The sequence below is a fragment of the Vanessa tameamea genome, chromosome 19 (assembly GCF_037043105.1).
Source record: "Vanessa tameamea isolate UH-Manoa-2023 chromosome 19, ilVanTame1 primary haplotype, whole genome shotgun sequence".
Taxonomy (NCBI): domain Eukaryota; kingdom Metazoa; phylum Arthropoda; class Insecta; order Lepidoptera; family Nymphalidae; genus Vanessa; species Vanessa tameamea.
In genome coordinates this window covers 1,512,170-1,525,672 of record NC_087327.1, presented here as the reverse complement: position 1 = coordinate 1,525,672, position 13,503 = coordinate 1,512,170, and the positions used below count along the sequence as shown (strand labels likewise).

At 32.6% G+C, this 13,503-nt stretch overlaps 3 protein-coding genes across 3 annotated transcripts; 2 read left to right on the top strand and 1 right to left on the bottom strand.

The window, feature by feature from the left end:
- Positions 1 to 1,210: 1,210 nt before the first annotated feature.
- On the bottom strand, positions 1,211 to 2,987 carry LOC113397050 (uridine diphosphate glucose pyrophosphatase NUDT14-like). The gene is made up of 4 exons (XM_026635194.2): positions 2,686 to 2,987; positions 2,344 to 2,554; positions 2,162 to 2,238; positions 1,211 to 1,692 (listed from the first exon to the last, which is right to left on the bottom strand). Exons 1-4 carry the CDS (start codon positions 2,873 to 2,875, stop codon positions 1,535 to 1,537), a joined length of 636 nt encoding a protein of 211 aa, XP_026490979.2. The 5' UTR covers positions 2,876 to 2,987; the 3' UTR covers positions 1,211 to 1,534.
- Positions 2,988 to 3,274: 287 nt separating this feature from the next.
- LOC113397042 (17S U2 SnRNP complex component HTATSF1) lies at positions 3,275 to 5,088 on the top strand. Its single transcript, XM_026635185.2, has one exon. It carries the CDS (start codon positions 3,445 to 3,447, stop codon positions 5,041 to 5,043), a length of 1,599 nt encoding a protein of 532 aa, XP_026490970.2. The 5' UTR covers positions 3,275 to 3,444; the 3' UTR covers positions 5,044 to 5,088.
- Positions 5,089 to 5,639: 551 nt separating this feature from the next.
- Positions 5,640 to 12,834, top strand: LOC113397046 (WD repeat-containing protein 20). The gene is made up of 4 exons (XM_026635188.2): positions 5,640 to 6,169; positions 6,818 to 7,000; positions 7,716 to 7,927; positions 8,422 to 12,834. Exons 1-4 carry the CDS (start codon positions 5,888 to 5,890, stop codon positions 9,491 to 9,493), a joined length of 1,749 nt encoding a protein of 582 aa, XP_026490973.1. The 5' UTR covers positions 5,640 to 5,887; the 3' UTR covers positions 9,494 to 12,834.
- Positions 12,835 to 13,503: the final 669 nt, after the last annotated feature.

The following is a 13,503-nucleotide window of genomic DNA, read 5'->3' as shown; positions in this document are numbered from 1 at the left end:
TTATTTTGCATTCCACACAGTAACGTCCAAATGACCTGCGCAAATTTTTGTTATATTAAAATAGGAATTATTTAATAAATAACAACCAAAAAACATGCCGATATAAAACAATTTATTTTCAAATGTTTTACTAATTAAGAATGTACGATATTATTAGATTTACAGATTTTATTTACGTAATTTATCGAGGAATACTTGACATGTATATATCCGTTTTATTTTACGTTATTATCGATTAATAACGCAAAAGAAAACGGATTATATAATTAACAATATTATTCATTTAGTTATAGGAATATTTACGTTTTCATATCCACGTTAAGTGAGCATTCATTATCTGGGATCGTCTTTCGATAACTTATCATTATATGATAAATAGATTACTGTACATAATTACATTGTACTTAAAATAGTAATTTTTTATAACAATAAATGAGAATACAAATACAACCTCTTTCCAATTTACAATAAAAACAAAAATCAATAAATTTCATTAATAGTAGATATACTACTTTTCGCACAATTATTTAGATATACAAATCTTTTAAATGTATAGCCTATGTAATAATACTTACAAATTGTTATTTTACAAATCGAAACATTCGACATACATACGAGAATGATTAACCAATGCTTATTATTTAAATGGTACTGACAACTCAAAAGGATAATTTATACGTATTTATACTTCAGAAGCAATTTTAACTTCAAATAAATACACTAGTAACTGAATCATACAAGTGAAACATAGGTTAATAACAACAGTAATCTTGGCCTTTGCTGTTATTATGTAATGCGAAAATGTACTTAGATGTCTCTTACATATTATGGAATAAAGCGTGTCTTTTATGAAGAATGTTTGTCACTTCATAGATTTACACATAAAAATTTCTTACAAAAGAGGTCGAGTGGACATTATTGTATATTATACTATTTATACAAAGAAATGAGATTCTTTGTAGGATCAGAAGATACAGTGCATTTTGGAGATTTTACCCACTTTAAATTTAGACAATTGATGTGGCAATATGAATATCATATATGCATTTTACACAAGGAATACATACAGCGTGTAAGATTTGAGCAATAAATGCATAACAGTTACTACTGTTATATTCAAATATAAATTGAAAAGAAAACTTTGTGACCATATTTTATATTTCTATAGAACTCTGGAAGATAGTACGGAATACGGATGCACTAAGAACTAAGAACATCCTAAATATTGAGGTTTTTACAATATGCAAAGATTAAAAAAAAACCTTTGGTGAAATAAAATCCATTCTCATTGTTTTGACAAACTGTAAAGGTTATATGGTAATAGAAATAGGTTACAATTATTTTTCTAATGAATTTGTCAAAAATAAAATTTTATGTTTAAATTTACGTAATGGAAAATGTAAAAGGCTGTTACTGTATATGAACAATTGTTAATTAACTACATTTCTACAATTCTGTGCTAAGTATAAAATCTATTGTAGTGAACAATATAAATTTATAACAATAAATTTCATTATAAACAAGCTATTTTTACCTACTTTCGGTATTTATCTGCTTTGTAATGCAAAAACCACATCAAGGCAAAGAGGCAACTAGGTGGACTCGGAATGGGTCCCGGTGAATTGACCATTTCTTCCATTTCGGGAATAGTTTTTTCAACAACATCTATAATTTCGTCATCAACACCACCACCTAGAAACAGTTTAAACTTTACAGGCTAAATCTTCATTTTATATATTATTATACACATAAACTTAACCCTAGTTGTCACATTGAAGTGGTTGGTCATCGAGAGTTAGGTATAAAAAAGTAGAACATGGGGTTCCTTGGGGTTCAAGCTTGCTTCATACCAAAATTCATTTGGTTAAGTGGTTTTGACATGAAAGCATAACAACTCTGTCTGAGTTACTTCACAATTATCATAGTATTTAAGATATTTCTGTTGGGTTATCACCCACAAAACAATTGATTTGCAACTGTACTATCTATTTAGCTGTGTGCCTGTACTGAGGGTAAATGTGCCAGGTTCTACTGGGAAAAGGACAATATTTAAAATCAGATAAACCCTTACAATTATTGACATAATTGCATGTACACTTTAGTTGCAAAAATATATGTAAAAGGAAAATGGAATAAGTCCATAAATAAATAAAAGACATACCTTGTTGAGTCTTCATATCATCAGTGACTTCACAGTAAAAGAATGTCTGTAGTGATCCCTGCACACCAACACCAGACCTACATACATATTTAACATCAGTTTTGGAAAAAGTTGTCAAAAAATTAACAAAAACCATATCATGACAATAGTAACATTTACAGAGAGATTTATTTATCAACTACCTATATGAAGTTATTTTCTGCAACTTTTCAAGAGGTACATCATATCCACACTCCTCTAAGACCTCTTCTTGAGCAATGTGTTCAACAGACTTGTTTTTATCAATGATACCAGCACACATCTCCAAAGCTATACCCAGAGATGCTGGATACTTGTTAGTATCGATAACATTTAATTCTCTGTCGTCGGGGTGAATGCAGTTATAGTAAATTGCTGAAAAATAAAATATAACATTTAAAAATACAAGAAACGAAAAACAAAAAATATTTTTTATCACATACTACAGTTTTCCTTGAGCGTAATTTTAAACATTTTATTTTAATAAAATATCATCAGATTCGTACCTGGACGAAATTGCTTAACAAATATCATGACCTTTCTGGACACATTGAAAACTACTATAGCCACGCTGTCGTGAACCTCCAACAGATCCCAGGTCTTTTCTTTACCATTTTGCGTGTAATTAAATCTAAAAGGTTTTACGTATGGGGAATCTGGAAGCGGCGAAATGTAAACGTTCTTTAGATCTTCCATAATTATTCAAACTAATTTGACAGTCAGTTCCGTATAACTCAAATTAATATATCTATATATATATATACTTTATTCTGTTAAAAATATGACACTTCATACAATATAATAACAAAAAAAATATATATTTGATAATTATCTTCAAACAATTTTATGCTTTGATGACATTGACAAATGACAAACTAATTTTACAGATAAATTGGAAAATTATTCCATAATTTCTATGGTTCGGCGATATCTATCTTAGAATTTTGTGTATTTATTTAATAAGTATGATTAATTTGTTAAATTTTAACAAGATTTTACATATTTTAATAAGTATATGTACCATATTATTATCTGTTGAGTTCATGCAACTTTGTGCGCACTTTGCAACACTTCGATAAAAACTTCAACCAACAAACGTCAATTGATAATCTATCATTTTCATTTAACAAAACGATAGATTCTATGAAAATCCATAACATTTTGACTTTACTATACAGTGTTTATTGGAATAGGATTATCTTAATTTTCATCATAAAATAATGAACATTGTCAAATTAATCTGAGGACAATAGTGATTTAAGAATATGGCGAGACCTGAAAAGCCCGCTAAGACGGGATTTATTATAAAGCTTTCCTGCGAAACTGTTCAAAAATTGACGGAAGAGGAGCAAAAAAGTAAGATTATTAAAGAAAATATCACAGAAGTATCCGACAGCCTTTCTAATAAACAATCAAATGATAAAGAAAGTAACGAAGATGTTCCACATATTACAACAAAACCAGATTCTTCTAAATCCAAAACAGGGGTTAAATCCGAAGATATTTCAGAAACACCCACTAACGATTCTTTAAATAAAACGAGCAGTGAACATGAAACTTCAGACTCTAAATCAATGGAAGAATTGTATGGTAACTATGCCCCATACATAACCTACGAAAATGATGAGGCAATATATACAGATCCTACAACACAACAAAGATTTACTTGGAACAAGGACTCAAACTCATGGACTCCACTGCCAGGAGATGTTCCAGGAAGAACTTACAGTTATGAAAATGACACTCATGTCTATACTGAAGCAGATGGATCGAAAAGTTTTTGGGATGATGAGAAGAAAGCATGGATACCTAAAGTAGATGATGATTTTCTAGCATTTTATCAAATGTCTTATGGCTTTGTTGACAATACAAGTAACGAAGAAACTAAAACAGATAATAAGAAAGAAGCCCAGAAAAAACTAGAACAAGGCGTTAAAAGGAAAAATGATCCTCAATGGTTTCAACAATCAGAAGAGAAAAACACTAAAGTCTATGTATCTAACTTGCCCCCAGATACAACGGAAGAGGATTTTGTTAATCTAATGCAAAAGTGTGGTCTTGTCGAACGAGACCCAAGCACTCAAAAGATGAGGGTTAAGTTATATGTTGATAAAGAGCAGAATTGTTTTAAAGGAGATGCTCTGTGTACATATATTAAAATTGAATCGGTTGATCTTGCACTCAAACTCCTTGATGGTAGTGACTATAAAGGCAATAAGATTAAAGTGGAAAAAGCACATTTCCAGTTGAAAGGTGAATACAATCCAGCTTTAAAACCCAAAAAGAAAAAGAAAAAAGAATTAGAGAAAATAAAGAAAATGCAACAAAAGTTATTCGATTGGAGACCCGAGAAGTTTATCGGAGAGAGATCTAAACACGAGAAAGTTGTAATAGTTAAAAATCTATTTCATCCCTCTGATTTCGATAACGATGTGCAGCTTATATTAGATTATCAGCAGGACTTAAGGGAAGAATGTGGTAAATGCGGTGATGTTCGAAAGGTAGTTATTTATGACAGACATCCAGAGGGTGTTGCTCAGATATCAATGAAAGAGCCAGAACAGGCAGATGCTGTCATTCAACTTATCAATGGTAGATGGTTTGGTAAACGTCAAATTACAGCTGAAACATGGGATGGTCGAACAAAATTCAGAATAGCTGAAACTGATGCTGCTTTAAATCAAAGAATCAACAAATGGGATAAATTTCTGGAGGGAGAAGAGGGAGCCAAAGCAGAAAAGAAGTCTGACGATGCATTGATAACTTCTGTAAATAATCCCCCAGACGAGAGCACTCTTGAAGCATCTGAAAAAGAAAAAATGGATTGCAAATCTTCAGAAAGTGATAATTTAACGTGTAAATAATATAGAATGTGTTTTGTTCTAAATAAAATTTAAGAAAAATATATATTTTTTTATAATTTCAATTTCCTTTCATGGTTTGATAGTAGCTTAGTATTTTTAAATCCAAATTATTATAAATGATGTGGGAACATTATTTGTAATAAATAATCAAACTAAGGTAGGTATAAACCTACTTTAGTTTAATTAAAACAATCCAATAATTCTTAGACTTGCATAAGTAACTCTTATCTAAAATTATTATTCAATAATCTTCAGGCCAAGATATAGTTAAAAAGTATAAGCCTGGGTGGCTTATAATCAAATATTAATACAATAATGAGATTAAATTCAAACATATTTCCTTTTATGCATTATACCATATTCGGTTTAAAATGTCGAAATACATGAGCTCAAGAAACATAAAACAATAGATTATATATTTATATAATCGAAGAAAGCATTTTTATGCTATTCATTAAAGTCAAGTTTAGTCACAACTCATTATACGTTTTATCCTTATTTTATAGAATACTTAACAACAAGATTTTAAAAAAACAATATTTAAATACAATGAATCCATTGCAGAAAAAAACTACCATAAACAATGAGCCGTCATGTTGTCTGACATGACACCTGACTTCATAAGTTGCATACACAAGAATATCTAATTTGTTTCGACATTTAATAATTAAAACACACTATAAGTTATTTATTGTCCGACTACCTGATGACTTGATCGGACTGAGTACTTATGAGCTATGGAATTGGTATACAAGCGGCTAAAATCGTGTGCGGGTTGAGGTGTCAACTGATATTAATCGGGCTTCCCAGGCGGTCTCAATGAATAATAACAGGATATGATAACATGGCCGTACAATCTGACTCTGGCGGGAAGGACGACGTGAAGACACAGTTCGTGACTCGAGAGGGGACGTATCGATTGATGACATTGTCCGAGTATTCGAGACCAAATCGTGTGGGGTATACTAGCGGGTCAGGTTCGACCCATGTGCGCGTATCGCTGGTTTCCCTGCCCCCGGGCACGGGAGGCGGAGCTCCTGGATCGGACGGACAAGGCTCCGATGACAGAATATGCTTTAATCACGGCAAAGAGCTCTATGTTTATGTGTATAGAGGAGTTAAGAAGGTAAATTTAGCCATAATAACATTTGTCACACAATTATAATTAGTTATTCTAAAATATTGATAAAAAAAGAAACCCAAAAATTGAACATCTGGAAGACAATAATAAATTGAATCTAATCTAGAAACTGGTTATCAACATGGTTTACTGGTTACATCATTTTGTTTTGTATTAATATTGTATTTATGTATTGCAGTTAAGTTTTGATAAGGGATCTATCTAAAGATAAACATAAGTGGATTTTACTATCCTGACTTTTAACATAGGCATGTAATAATATTTGTAGTGTAATGCAATTTTATATAATATTTGTTTAAACTTATACAGAATATGTAATCCTATACTCCTACATTATAGGATTCACTAATAATGTTAAAACTTTAAAAGATACATTTCAAATATTCATTAAATTAGTAACTATTTATTTACCCTTAAAATTCCACATATGTTTATGTTGCATGGTACTGAAAAACAATATTTTCAGAAAGCTATGATAGTTTTTTTTTTATAAAAACCCTACTATTGGTCCATTTTACACTTCTTATATTTCTTATGATTTAGTAAAAGTGAAAGCTGTGTCTAAAATATTTTTTCATATAATAATCGCTATATAGTATTTTGAAGTTACTCTTACCATTATAATATCATTAGGCTGCAGATCTCACTAAACCGGTGGACAAGAAGATGTACAAAGGTACGAACCCAACTTGCCACGACTTCAACACAATTACTATGACACCTGAGAGTGTATCTTTAGTCATAGGATTTTCAACTGGCCAAATTCAACTCATAGATCCAATTAAGAAGGAATTAAGTAAATTGTACAATGAAGAGGTGAGTTATAATTTTTTTTATTTAAAATAATACAAAACAAAGTAATGGGATCATGATCATCATCATGATAATGAGAATTGGAAAATACATATATTAAATACTATTAAAGCTTGTATTCGGAATAAATATTATGTATATATACATAAATATATATGTGTAATCTAGTGTTAAAGTTATGCTCTCCAAGATGTTTGTGCAGACCAGCCGAAAATGCATATGCATATTTACATATCTAGACTAGAAATTGCCAATCAGTACTGCCAATAGGGGGCTATTTGCATTTATTGGGGAAAGAACTCATAGCTGATTTTAGTCTCACATTATTTTTATCTGTAAGCAATATACACACAATTATTGCCTGTGTGAAAAGTTTTCTTTTTAAAAACTGGTCTTGAATTTTGAGTGTTCTAAGTACTTTGAGCTTAGTAGTGGAGTAAGTTAGAATAATATGGTGGCAATAATGCCTAAATTTCCCACATTTGTTTCTATAAATAATATCAGTGCAGCAACAAATGACTAATTCTAGGTTATTCATATAATCTAACCAGTAAACCGAGATTGCATGTTTCATATCTAGTAATAAAAAGACCACATATATTGTATGATCTGGCTTTTCAACAAAAATGATATTTATAAATTTTTTATTGAACAATATAATTGTAACATATAATGCATTGTCTTAAAAATAATAAACATAACTAATTAAAATTTTCAGAGGTTGATAGACAAGACTCGAGTGACCTGCATTAAATGGGTACCGGGTTCTAGTAACCTTTTCATCAGTGCCCATGCATCTGGTCAGCTTTATGTTTACAATGAGGAACTCACCTGTGGCACCACATCACCCCATTACCAGCTTTTTAAACAGGGAGAGAGTTATTCTATTCATACATGTAGAACTAAATCAACTAGAAATCCTCTGTATAGGTAAGTAATTATATATTCTACTCAAATCCTTATTACAGTATATATATGCAAAACTTTTTATATAAAGACTACGAAATTTAAGGTCGGATTCCAAAAAAGGATTAAACAGCAATTTTGAACACTAACATAATTGTAAATCTGGATATTTAAAAGAACAAATATGCGAGTTTCTTGCCGTTTCTTCTCACTGGAGGCTGTTTTTCGTTAGGTGGTAGAGTTGAAATATTGACGATTCAAAAATGATTTATTGTAAACTTTAATGGAATAAAATGTATTTGATTTGATTTGATTTGATCTATTCACCCAAGATGGCGCATCCCTTCACGTTCAGTTATATGCGTTTAAATCTTTTTTTTTGCTGTCTGTATTCATAGTCGTATTATTCTTATACCCGTTCTTATACCTTATAAGAATAAAGCACGCTGTTGATAATTTAACGTGGAGGGGTGCACCCTCGTGATATCAGTTATTAAAAGCATGTTGTTTATTTTTAGGTGGGTAATAGGTGCGGAAGGCAGCTGTATTAACGAATTCTCGTTTTCGCCATGCGGGACAAATCTAGCAGTGGTGTCGCAGGACGGTTTCTTGAGAGTGTTTCACTATGATACTATGGAGTTGATCGGACGGGCGAGATCGTATTTTGGTGGATTTTTGTGCGTGTGTTGGTCTCCAGACGGGAAGTATGTTGTGGTGGGAGGGGAGGACGATTTAGTGACCGTGTGGTCATTCAGTGAGAGAAGAGTGGTCGCTCGAGGACAGGGACATCGGTCTTGGGTTTCGGTGGTCGCGTTCGACCCGTACGTGGTCAGTTTCGCGGACCCCGAGCACGAGGTCGAGGAGGACAAGAAGAGCGAGAGTGTGCAGTGTTATAGGTTAGGTAGCGTATCGCAGGACACGCAGCTGTGTCTGTGGGACCTCACGGAGGACGTTCTCAGGCCGCCGGTGCGAGTGCGGGCCTCCGCCCACCTCTCCCCGAACAGCCAGGGCTTTTCCCCGAACGGCGTCCCGGGCACGAAGGCCCCCGCCAAGTGCACCAAGACGAACAAGATCGGGCACAAGCACGCCGAGCTGAGCGGCGTGACCGCGGCGGGCGAGCCGTCCGGCGCGAAGCCGCCCGCCAAGGGCAAGGCGAACAACGTGGCCACGCTCAACATCAGCGTCGGCAAGGCCAAGGAGGAGAGCTCCGGCTCGCTCGGCGCCAACTTCACGCAGCGGCTGGCCGGCTTCTCGTTCGGCGAGCGGCGCTCGGAGCACCGGCGCAACTTCAGCCTGGCGCGGCCGGCCGAGAAGGCGGGCGCGGGCGTGGCGCTGCGGCGCGCGGACGGGCACGACCCGCTGCGGCTCATCGGCACGCCGTCGTGCCCGCGCTTCGACGAGTGCCCCGTGCTGGAGCCGCTGGTGTGCAAGAAGGTGGCGCACGAGCGGCTGACGGCGCTGCTGTTCCGCGCCGAGTACCTGGTGACGGCGTGCGCCGACGGCTGCGTCAACACGTGGGCGCGGCCGGCGCGCGCGCACAACGGCGACGCGCGGCGCCGCGACCGCGAGCGCCTCGACCTCGTGGACTAGGGCGCGGACGTGGTACGAAACATTCTGCATGTCTTAAATTATTATTATGTATTGGATGCGAAACGATTTTTCTTTAGTTGTTGTGATTCGTTTGATTCGATTCGATATATGAGGAAGTGAACGCGTGTAGATCGAAGTTGTTTTATGATATCATTTTGACGTCGTAGCTACGTAGATATTATGGGTACGAATAGTTCCAGAAAATGTTCTTAATAATTTGTATTGAAAATTCAGATTACTGACAAAACGATTTTTTTTAATAAACTCGACTTTTAAAATGGCAGCTAAATTAAAATCATCAAATTATATTATAACTCACAGTATCATTTTTTGTGGCAACAGTACCTGTGATACAATGTTGCCAGTGTGTGAAATTATGTAATATTCCAATTAGACAGTTGCATTGTATGTTAATGCACTGGGGTTTTGCTGGATTTTTGAATCTATATAAATATTCGACTTATTTACTTAGAGGCTTTTAATTGTGCCAATAAGCTTCCCTAACTATGTTAGATGGTTGAAATACTCTATAGTTCCACACTTACCTTTGATTATACTGGTTCCACTGATATAAATGTTTAGCCTTTTTCGTTTATAAATAGAATTTAGTAAAATCAATGTCAATATCGCGAATATTCTGTTTTGTATGTTTTAATTATGTCAAATAAAATAAATTAAAAATATCGTTTCTCGAATCTGATCTGATTTGAGCTTCTTCCCTGTCCTTGTAATTTATTCACGCCAAATGTACCCAAATTTACAATATTCAGCGAAAGTCCAGTGTTGGCAGTTCTGAAAATGATGTCAAATATTTTATATATGGCAATAGTATTGTGATTCTATTGTAAAGACGAGTTGTACATACCTTAATATTCTAAGACATTTTCCTTTCGGCTCACATGTAAATATAGCATGTAGGTTGTTTACTAGCAATCAAAGATTGCGTGTTTATTATAATTCAGACTTAAATTAATTTTTAATTAATCTGTTTTAAAATTATCTAAATTAAATCGAAATTAATTCATAAAAAAAATGTGTGCACCGCGAGCTTTTCGATTTCGAAAAAAAATATTTTTTTAATTTTAATTCAATTTAAATGTTGTTGAAAATAATCGAGTCGTCTCAGAGACTTTGTTGTTATGGATATTTAATTATAATTGTTGATGTATCGTTCGTAAGATTAATTGTGGCGTATCCTCGCAGCGCTCGTAACAAATAAGCGATTGTTTTTTTTTATCTGTTTCATAGAGTAATTTACAATTAGTCACAATTTTATTTATAATACAGCCTATCTGTTCGCTTAACTTTTAAATTAATTTTCTTTAGACAACAAGCGCGGTTCCCAGTTTCTAGTAGGTAGTCGATAATCGAACGCGTGACCCCAACGATCACTTTCATTGTAAATAAAACAACAATTAGGTAATAAACTAAATCTTCGAATTTTCAGCTGTAAATCTTGACAAGTTTCATAATTATTATAATTAATCTTATGTCAATATTTATAATTTTATAATAATCAAATTTTAAAAATCAAGCAAAAAAAAATAGTTTAAAGATGTATTGTTTTTCTTTTTAGAATATTCCTTTAACAAGTAACACTTACACAGTAATATTGCTGTCGAATGGCTGTTAATATTTATGGTCTCATAATATAAAACTAACATAACTTTTATTTATACGAATGTAAACTCAAAGAAAAGAAAGATTTTCAATGTAATTTAAACTATAAAATTTTCAAATAAAAATACAAAATTACATATTTACTGTTAAAAACGATTGCATTTATTTATTTATATGTATAAAAACTTGAAATAATCTTTAGTTAGGTACGTTCAAATGAAACTAATATTTGCGAAATTTAATTCAATAAAGTATAATTTATTTAACCCGGCAAAAACAACACGCAAACACATGATAACATACAAATTGATTTCAGTCGTACAGTCCCACCAGTATCGTGATTATATAATCGTGATTTGGATAAAAAGGAAGTAAAAAAATATTTAAAAGACGTAATACGTTTGGTAGTGACATACATTATTTTATTGAGATAAATATTTAACGTATATTAAATGAATTAATTGATCTGTGAAAATTTAACTCTTTTTTTTTTATTATTTTCTAGAATATTCGTTCTAAATTTTGAATTTGACACTTTACGACTGATATTATGTGATTAAAAATAAACCCCAAATCTAAACCATGTATATAGATACTGAAACCGATACACTCTTACTGGACTAGAACATTCGAAAGAAATAAGCTATTGGTAAGCAACGTTTATAAGAAACGGGTTAGTGTTAAATCGATAAAAACCAATGTATACAATGAGCATATTGCATAATAGTATTCAACCAAGAAATGTTCTATTAAAATCATTCTATGGTTATTATGTTTTAATTGTTTTAGTTGAAGACTGCTGTTAAATGAAGACATCTTAAGTTTTCTATATTTAATATTGAACAAATTATATTGTAAAACGAAAGTGCTTATACAAGTAAAAATTGGAAAACATATTTATTGTTTCTTTACATACTATTTATTATTGTATAATTTATGTAAATGCCTTAGTTACGTTAACATCAATCATTTGAGATCATACTTTGGCATTATTATATTATGTAATATAAAACAGATGTTATGATGTTATAATAAAAATGCGTTATTATTCTTATAACAGATGATTAATAATAGTTCGCAGAGACATATATTTGTTGATGCTATCTGTGGAACGTGATACCTATAATTTATAATGATTTTTTCGAAGACAGAAAAAGGTATGTTTAATAATATTGTGACTGTTTTATTCTTAACAAATATTTGCTTTGTCAATAATTTTCCATATATATACTTTTTAAATTACAAAGTTTTGTTAATATTTGTAAACCTTTCCGAATCATGAGGTTAAGTCGCAGTACGATCTTTTAAATGTTATCAGTCGATATGTTACTTAAATCAATTATTTTATTATTTATTAAGCAAATCATTCATTATTAGACGTCGAACGACGAATTTGTCGCGATACTGTGAAACTAAAATGTGTATAAATATAAGATTTACAAGACTTAAATGTGAAATTTCTTATTTTATATTATCTTTTCGTGTTCTTATAACGGAGCCTATCTAGTGAATATAAATAATTTATATATAATGCAAATGAAATCCTATTGTATGTATTACTTTTTGTTTGATAGTCAATAAACAATGTTAGTTCCATACAAAGTTACTAGTTGTCGCCTGAGCGATGAAATTAATTTATTGATGAAGTTTGTTCAAAACTAGTGAGACACGAATTATGAGCCTATGAAGTTAAAATAAATAGACGATTCTCTTTATAATTTAATGCAGTTTTATTTTATATGAAAATCCAAAAAAATACCCTTTATTTAAAGTTTTCAATATTTACGAAACGAATATCTTTTGTTGTTCAGTAATCATAAGTCTATCTTTCATACTTCGGATTATTTCCATAATCTTGATCGGAAAACTACAAATATACCACTGTAGAAGGAAACATTAAAATATTTTTAATTAAAAAACATTTAAAGGTTTTGTGGGTAACTTAGGAGGTGCGTGGCGGTACAATAAAACGACTGATTTGTAGAGAGCAGTATTGTGGAATGCAATGGATGAATGAATGAAAATGAGTGTTTATTTAGATAAATGTTTCGGGTATATAAACAAGTTTCGGTAGCAAAAACGACTCTTTCCAGAGTCTCTAATCTGTTTCAAATACGCAGTTTTTTGTGCATAACTGTGGAATGCGCTTGGATTGGCCTGTGGAGTTATTTACGACGTAATCATGGCGTGCAGATGTTGTATACGCTTGGGAGTGGCTATCTAGTGGCTAGCGTCGTAACGACAAACAGATGTGCTGCTACAAACAGTTATAAAAAAGTTTTATAACCGTATAATTGGTGATAGGGCTTCGCGCAAGTCCATGCGCCAGGGTGGTACCACCTACTCATATTGTATTGTGAAGCAGTAGTACTTAAATAAAGAAAAAAAAA

Bases quoted from the DNA above. Each gene is read 5' to 3' on its own strand.
- LOC113397050 (XM_026635194.2), bottom strand. From the start codon at position 2,875: ATGGAAGATCTAAAGAACGTTTACATTTCGCCGCTTCCAGATTCCCCA. The intron at 2,239-2,343 runs GTAGTTGATAAA...ATATGTATGTAG, and splicing joins CAGAAAATAACTTCATATAG to GTCTGGTGTTGGTGTGCAGG. The intron at 1,693-2,161 runs GTATGTCTTTTA...AACTGTTTCTAG, and splicing joins TGATATGAAGACTCAACAAG to GTGGTGGTGTTGATGACGAA.
- LOC113397042 (XM_026635185.2), top strand. From the start codon at position 3,445: ATGGCGAGACCTGAAAAGCCCGCTAAGACGGGATTTATTATAAAGCTT.
- LOC113397046 (XM_026635188.2), top strand. From the start codon at position 5,888: ATGGCCGTACAATCTGACTCTGGCGGGAAGGACGACGTGAAGACACAG. The intron at 7,001-7,715 runs GTGAGTTATAAT...TAAAATTTTCAG, and splicing joins GTAAATTGTACAATGAAGAG to AGGTTGATAGACAAGACTCG. The intron at 7,928-8,421 runs GTAAGTAATTAT...GTTTATTTTTAG, and splicing joins ACTAGAAATCCTCTGTATAG to GTGGGTAATAGGTGCGGAAG.